This window comes from Gallus gallus, chromosome 27, assembly GCF_016699485.2.
Source record: "Gallus gallus isolate bGalGal1 chromosome 27, bGalGal1.mat.broiler.GRCg7b, whole genome shotgun sequence".
Taxonomy (NCBI): domain Eukaryota; kingdom Metazoa; phylum Chordata; class Aves; order Galliformes; family Phasianidae; genus Gallus; species Gallus gallus.
Window position 1 is genome coordinate 4724683 of NC_052558.1, and position 7492 is coordinate 4732174.

General features: G+C 50.6%; 2 protein-coding genes across 5 annotated transcripts in view; one reads left to right on the plus strand and one right to left on the minus strand.

Moving 5' to 3' along the window:
• The window catches only part of ACLY (ATP citrate lyase), a 30264-nt gene extending 24945 nt beyond the window's left edge, over positions 1 to 5319 (minus strand). The window contains exons 1-8 of one of the 4 annotated variants that reach the window (XM_046904318.1): positions 4758 to 5319; positions 4381 to 4550; positions 3784 to 4032; positions 3304 to 3645; positions 2325 to 2434; positions 1995 to 2124; positions 568 to 1511; positions 382 to 429 (exon numbers count right to left, since the gene is read on the minus strand). The gene's annotated coding sequence lies outside the window, so the exon portion shown is untranslated. Of the gene's footprint in view, positions 1 to 381; positions 430 to 567; positions 1512 to 1994; positions 2125 to 2324; positions 2435 to 3303; positions 4033 to 4380; positions 4551 to 4757 lie in introns of all 4 variants that reach the window. The other 3 variants (XM_046904319.1, XM_046904317.1, XM_015299570.4) reach the window with 3 other exon arrangements.
• Positions 71 to 7470, plus strand: TTC25 (tetratricopeptide repeat domain 25). The gene is made up of 12 exons (XM_003642823.6): positions 71 to 196; positions 325 to 456; positions 805 to 958; positions 2836 to 2897; positions 3652 to 3808; positions 4313 to 4537; positions 4814 to 5021; positions 5669 to 5755; positions 5953 to 6149; positions 6298 to 6398; positions 6732 to 6810; positions 7061 to 7470. The coding sequence occupies exons 1-12, from the start codon at positions 89 to 91 to the stop codon at positions 7441 to 7443; spliced, it is 1893 nt and encodes a 630-aa protein (XP_003642871.3). The 5' UTR covers positions 71 to 88; the 3' UTR covers positions 7444 to 7470.
• The last annotated feature ends 22 nt before the right edge of the window (positions 7471 to 7492 follow it).

Here is a 7492-nt window from a genome sequence, read left to right on the forward strand (position 1 = left end):
ACGTCACCGCGTGGGCGGGGCTTCGCGCGGTGCCGGAAGTGGCGCGGTTGCCCAGCAGCCGTTGCTAAGCGACCGCGTCGAGCGCGCCATGGCGGAGGGCTCCGCGCCGACCGGCACCTTCCCGGGCTTCATGACCGAGGGCACGCTGCTGTACCGGCGGGGCGAGTACGGCAAGGCCCTGGCCTGCTTCAACAACGTGAGCGCCCGGACGGGGGCCGCGGCCTGGGGGGAGGCGAAAACGGGGAGTTTGGGCTCATCCATCACCCGCATCTGTGCGTGCTCCGTTACCGGGCCCCGCACGGCACACCGCGCTCTTCCTTGCAGGCGCTGCAGCTGAGGGCAGGGGACAAACACGGCCTCGTTGCCCGCTCGCGGTGTTACCTGAAGCTCGGGGACACGCAGAGTTCCCTGAAGGATGCTGAAGCGTCCCTGCAAAGTGACAAAACGTTCCCTGAGGTAAATAGAGCAGAGCTGCGGGGCTTTGGGCGGCCCCGGGCCGCTCTGCTGCCTGTGGGGGGGGGGGGGGGGGGGGGACGGGGACGGGGACGTGGGAGGGACGGTCCTTACAGAGCCCTTCAGGGCTGGGATGCTCTGGGATAACTGACAGCCAAATGACAGCACGCTGAGCTCCTCTGCACTGCTTCCAGAGAGCTCAGCCCTCTGAGGAAGAGCCCCGGGGTTGGCTTGTATTGTATGCAAACCTGGCTGTATGTGCAGGGCTTTCACTTCTGCCCAGGGGAGGATTGGCTGGGGGCTTTGAAGCATGGTTTGTTGTTTTTTTTTCCCCTTCAAATGTCTTTGCAGGGCCTTTACCAAAAGGCTGAGGCGTTATATACCATGGGTGACTTTGAGTTTGCATTGGTGTTCTACCACCGAGGCTGCGAACTGCGCCCGGAGCTGCAGAAGTTCAGGCTGGGCATCCAGAAGTCCCACGAGGCGATCATCAACTGCATTGGAAGTAAGAAGTTCCCTTTCGTGGTGCCTGCAGGCACAGCTGAGGCTGTTAGTGGTGTTCTGTCATCAGCTGCTAACAGCTGATAGCTGTTAACATGTTTCCTAAGGACCAAGTAACAGCAGAGTTCCTTTGCTTCTGGATTCGTGAGCTCCACAGCCATTCTTATTTGAAACCAAGAAGCACTGAAAAGACCACATCCCATTCTTCTCTCTTTCTTCTTCTTTTCTTTTATGTCTGAATGCCTGTGTCTCATAACTAATAATTATGGGAGTGAATTATGACCCCAGTACTTACATTTCTAAAGTCACCGTGAAAATGTCCTAAATAATACAGGACACAGCAGCACACCCACTTATAGCCCTACTGATTACAGAATCCATTTTGAGATCTTTATCCTGGCGTTAAAAAGTTTATAGTGAAATCTGCCCACCTGAAATTGGCCTTCCTGAGATCCTGATTTCCCTCCAGTTTACATTGCATAAGAGCAGTGAAACTGTTGACTATTGCAATGGAGCACTGCTTTCATAATTTCTGGCATAAATCAGAGAACTGAGTCCTGCAAGAGACAGGAAAGGCCGAGGACCTGGTGCTGTTCAAAACAAATGGAAAACTTTTCCCTTACTTTTTCTCCTAGCAGTGCTCTCACATGCAGGCAAGCATGGCCAACACCTGCACCCACTCCTGGCACACAGACACACTCAGCTGGGGCTGGCTCTGCGGTAGAGTGGCTTATCATGTGCAAAGAGAACCTGTGCACAGCTTGCAAGGCTGCTGCAAAACCTGCTGGGACAGTCAGAAACTGCTCAGGTGGATCCTCCAGCAGCCTGTCCTGTCATGGAGCCAGGACACACCCTGCCTGCACGCCCCACACAGGCCTTGATCCCACAGATAACGCAGCTACCTCGCCTTGAAATTGCTTGTGGAATTGCAGCCCACCTCCAGTACTGCAGATTGGCTTCACATCCCAGCTGTGTGAAAGCCTGCAGCTCCTCCATATGTGGCACTCATTTAAAAAGGCAGATAGAGCAATTTTCCAGACCTGGTTTGCTTTCCTCTGTTACTGCTGCTTTCTTAGTTCAGTGCAAACACCAAGACACCATCACAGCTCTCAGTGGAAACGCTTGTCGTGCTGAGCTGAAGCTTTAAATGCCTTCAAGCATCTGGACTGTCTGCAAACACACAGAATAAAAACCATGAGGTGTTGTAAACATTTGGTAGCTCCTCGATGCAGGGGAAAAGAAGCACGGAAATACATTAGCATTCTAATTCTAGATGTTTGCTACATGCATATACATTAACAGGGCATATCCCCAACACCACTTTACTGAGTCTGCATGTGCTGTGAGCTCACTGCTGTCGGCCCACTTACCTTATTGGAGGAAATTCTTCCACAACAACATTTGAAGCTGCTTCCTCCCTTCTGACCAGGCCCAAACAAAGAGCTGTTTTTCACCCTTCCTTTCACTGCTAGAGCGTGCTCTGAATAGCAGAAGTGAAAATAAAACAGGACTTCGTGTCAGTGCACAGAAACCTTAAAGGAGTTCTCTGCGTTGCTGGAGATGACCACCTTTAAAAGCTTTCCTTCCATTTCAAGATTCCCTTTCTTTTCTCTGCATGTGGGATGTAGCACTTCTCTGTAGGAAACCCACACTGTGATGGTACCATGCACAAATAATAATCACAGTTCAACGAGCTACATCTGTGAGCTGTAATTCCTGCTTAAAGAGCATACCAATATCCACATATTTCATACGAAAGAATTACTACAAGTCTCTGTTTGTAACAGGACGTTTTCAGCTTAGCACATGGACAGTCGTAAATTCTAAAGCTTTTCTACTGCAGTTCTAGAGCAGTAACCAGTATTTCCTCTGTATTTGCAGGTCCGTCCTCAGTTAAACTGAAGAACAAAGAGGACCTCTGCTTTATAAGCCGGCAGGCAGAGGTACAGTGTGAAGAGCTCTTGATTTAGAAGCTAATTAGAGTCGTTAGAACACTGTTATGTTCAGAAACAGGCACAGAGGATCAGTGGTTTCTGCAGCAGTGTGGGTGGGGACGTGGCTGCTCTGGGAAGGCACATCCTGAGCATATGAAGCAAACTAATCCATTGTGAGGATTTTAGTGTACCTGCCTTTAATGCAGCCGCGGCTGAAGCCACACAAAGTAGAAAGGAGAAGGCGGAAGGGCAGGGAAGGGCAACCGATGGGAAACAAAGCCCCATCTGAAAGTCCTCTCGCAGCCTGACAGGTGTTCCTATTGGGTACTGCTGACCACCCGTCAAAGGCTAATGAGTAACAGCACTGAGGTCAGAGCCAGGGTACACTTACCCACAGTGTTTACTTTGGTCTTACCTGCTGTTTGAGGTTCACAGTTCTGATAACGGACACTTTCTCAATTGCTTAATTTTGGGGTGCTCCTCTGAAGCAGTGCTTTGCTCCTCTGAGATGCCACACCGTTTCCCTTTGAAGGCAGTGCAGTGAATGCTCATTGCTTTCTTTCAGCTGGAATTATGGGTAGCTTGCAGTGGAAATAATTTGCACACAGGAGCCTAAAAGCTCTCTGTGAGACACTGACTGCTTTTACTTAAAGGAACTTGACCTGCACAGAGGGTCAGCAGTTCTGGAAGCCAGGCCTTCCTGATAATTCCGGTGTTCCCCAGCAATCCCGCCACACTTACTTTAGTTTTTTTCTTGCTGTAGAGCAAAAAAGCAGATCAGAAACTCCAAATCAAACTGACCAAGGATCAAAAGTGCACAAAGAAAAAGGAGCCTGCAAGGAATCAGAAAACAGAGCGGCAGCTTCTTGGAGAGCTCTATGCTGACAAGGCCTACCTAGAAAAGCTGCTCAAGGATGAAGGTTTTCTCCGTTGTTTTCACTTAAATGTTCCTTCTAAGCAGGACCTTCTTTCCTTCTTTCGTATCCTTATTACTACTCGTGTTTGTCTCCGAGCTCACATAGCTTGTAGTGATAGCAGTGTTGGAGAGAGGCAGATGTCTGCAGAGTCCAGGTGTCTTTGGAGCCAAATCCAATATTCAGAGCTACCTCTGAACGTTTCCTCCTTTCAATCACAGCAATCTGCGCTGAGGAAATCAGAAACAGCATCATTACAGTCACTTAATGTCTGGCATGATGTTCGATTCCACCAACGTGTGCATTAAGTGCAAAGCATGGCTAATGACACTTCCTCACTCGTGGCTTTGTTATACGTGCTGTTAAGATCAAGATACAGGATTGATTCACAAAGAACCTTATTTTAGAAATAGGCAGAAAGGTGAAAGAACCCTCACAAGCAGTCCAGTGAACTGAAGCTTCATCCATTGTATACACTGATGCTCTCCTATTCTGCCCTCCTATTTTCAGATTTGATGAAGAGCGTCACAAAGCAGGGGATGAAAGTGGAGGATGTGGTTCTGGGTGGCATTGCCTACCTGGACACACGCGCTGAGTTCTGGCAGCAGCAGAAGCCCATCTATGCCCGTGTGAGGGAGCGCAGGCTCAGGCAGCAGAAATGGGTCCGAGAGAAGAAACCCAAACCAGCCGAGGTGGCCAGATACATTGTGAAGAGTATGGAGGACATCGATATGTGTACGTGTCCCGGCTGGAAGCAGTAAGAAAGCAATGATTGGCGCTTGTAATTATTTGCTGTAGCACATATAGACCAGAACTATAGAAGCAGTGCAAGTATTGACACACAGCAGCAGGCAGTTCTTGGGAGTAGGTTGTAGATTGAATGAGGGATTGTAGGATATGCCTGTGGGGTGAGGAGCTCAAACCCTTCCCAGGCTTACATAACTGCTGGCCTTACCTCCCCGCTATCGGTGTGCCTCTACACCAGCACTCAGTTTCCCTCTTTGTCCTCAGTGCTGACTGGAGACTGCCCCAAAGAGAGCTGCAAGAAAGCAGAGCGTGTGCTGAAAACAATAGAAGGGTGGTCAGAGGATGAAGTTCCCAACAAGAAGGAGCTGATTGGGAACCTCCACAGCTGCATTGGGAATGCTCAGTTTGAGATGGGGCGAATGGAGGCAGCCCTGAAAAGCCACAAAATGGATCTGGAGTTCGCCAGGCAGAAGTAAGTGCTGAGAAGTTCTGATGGAGGAGGGAAAGATGCAGAGGAAAATACCTCTGTGTTTTAGCAGCGTTGTAGTTCTCATGCAGAGATTTAACAGGGCAATGCCTCCAGGCCCTGCCCACCCATAGAGGTCTTCACTATTTCGAAAACAAATGACTTAAGCAGGTTTCTGAAGGCCCCAGCACACGTGCCATGCCAAAAAGGGTGCTGAAGCAAAGCAAAAGGGAACGCAAATCCCACACTCAGCACTGCAGCCCCATTGTGCGCTTCCTCCTCGGGGAGGTCAGAGCCGGGGCGGCAGCGGGCAGCAATGGGACGCGTTGTGTTACTGCTTAAACCCATGGAAGGTTTCCCTTCGAGGACGGACGGCAGCCATTGCCGAGCAGCATTCGCCCTCTGGTGGCTGCTAATGGCCGCACCTTTCATCGGCTCTTTCATTTGTAAGATAATCACGGCGGACCACTTCCAAAGCTGGGAATAAGGACATTTACTTTGGGTTTATGACTTCCAGTCCGACATTGGTCCTTTACCTCCGCTTCTCAGCCCTTTATGTTATGCTGAGCAGTACAGAATACGTATGGGGTTGAAGATCGGACTGTCAGCAGTAAGGCTGCTTCAACCACTGCAACCTTTCCCTTTCTGCACAGCAACCTCCCTGACGCCGTGTCCAGAGCCCTCGACAACATTGGCAGAGTTTATGCCAGGACTGGCAAATTCCAGCAAGCCATCGACACGTACGTACCACTGCAGGAAGGCGTAAGTGGGGGGTTGAATAAATACTGTCTTTTCGGTTTGTTCTGATAGCAAAAGAGCTGTGAATATCTTCGTACCAACAACTGGAACTCTTTGTTTATAGATTCAGTGACAGAAATGATAGCTGCACATGGGTGAGATCCAGTAAAATCTGTCTTTCTTTACTCTCTGCTTGAAGCTGGGAGGAGAAAATCCCGTTGGCAAAATCCAGCCTGGAGAAGACGTGGCTGTTCCACGAGGTTGGCCGCTGTTACCTCGAGCTCGGGAAGGCTGAAGAAGCTCAAAACTACGGAGAGAAGTCCCTGCAGTCAGCAATGGAGGAGGGGGACGCGGAGTGGCAGCTCCACGCCAGCGTGCTGCTGGCACAGGCACAAGGTATGGATGTCACTGCGTGTCTTCGATGGAAGCTGCCTGTCTGTTTGGCATCTGAATGAGAACTCCCGGAGCCGTTCAGGTTAAGCTTGGTTAACAGCTGTTCTCTTTATCTTGGGTTCCAATCGACGTTTCCATTTGTTTGCTGCAGAAAAATTAAAGGATTACCGGTCTGCAATTACGAACTTTGAAAAAGCCCTCGAGAAGGCAAAGCTCGTCCACAGCGATGCTGCTCAGAAGGCCATCATTGCCGTAAGTGGCTCACTGTGGGGTGGGGCAGAGCTGTGATGAGGCTGTCCTGCTGTGTGACACCCCGCAAAGGGGCACAGTGTGAGCACAGACCTACTTTGGGTGTTCAAGGCTGAGGCAGCTCCCGTTCTCCTGCCAGAAGGGAACAGCAGTGAGAGGTGAAACCTTCAGGGGAGGAGACGTTTGGTACAGATGCTGACAGCTGGAACTGCTGCGGGGTGTGAAGGCAGGAAGGGAGCCAGCAGTGATGGCAGAGCTGAAAGGAAAACGGGAGCAATTTGCACGTGTAGCTGTGTGCGTGTAGAGCCTTTACTGAGAAGCCACATCGCTTTTCAGGCTTTGGACGACGTGAGCAGAAGCTTCATCGAAGACCTGAAAGAAAGAGAGAGAGAAAAGGAAGCTCGCGCTTCCAAAGGTAATTGTAATGTAGAATTCTGCACCGCTTAACGTGAGAATTCCCCGCTTTCCGTTCCGGGAATGGGAACGGAGCTGTGCGGGAGGTGGCAGCACCGCCCCGCGCTCACAGCCATGGGCGGCCCCGAACACACAGCGTAACCGAGACAGAAAGGGGCGGTGATGGAGGGAAAAGCCTCCCTGTCCTCGTGCCCCGCTGTGCTCGAATTTACTCTAAGATTTCTTTCCCCCCTCTCCCCCCCCCCACACAGATCGCGATTTCAGCGGCGAAAATGCAGAAGAGGACAACTCTGAGGGACAGGAAAGTGAGCAAAGCTCGGAGAGCCAAAGGGGTGAAAAAGAAGATGCTGAGAGTGAAAAGGAGCAAGGAAACGAGAGAGAAGAGCTTAGTGAACAAGATGAAAAAGAGGAGAGTAAAGAGGAGAGGAGCGAACGAGAGGAGGAGGAGAGCGAAAGAGAGGAAGAGGAGAGCAAAGGGGAGGAAGAGGAGAATGAAAGAAAGGAGGGGAGCGAAAGAGAGGAAGAGGAGAGCAAAGGGGAGGAAGAGGAGAATGAAAGAAAGGAGGGGAGCGAAAGAGAGGAAGAAGAAATAGGAGATGACGAAAAAGAGCGGTTTGATTTCCTGAGCGGTTAAAATAAAGCGCTGCTTTCCTTTCACACAGCAGCCGCTCCCCCTCCCGTCG

What these genes read in the sequence shown, in the direction of transcription:
- TTC25 (XM_003642823.6), top strand. Translation starts at nt 89, where the DNA reads ATGGCGGAGGGCTCCGCGCCGACCGGCACCTTCCCGGGCTTCATGACC. An exon ending in TTATAAGCCGGCAGGCAGAG is followed by an intron (nt 2,898 to 3,651) that starts GTACAGTGTGAA and finishes TTCTTGCTGTAG; the next exon opens with AGCAAAAAAGCAGATCAGAA. An exon ending in AAAGCTGCTCAAGGATGAAG is followed by an intron (nt 3,809 to 4,312) that starts GTTTTCTCCGTT and finishes TCCTATTTTCAG; the next exon opens with ATTTGATGAAGAGCGTCACA.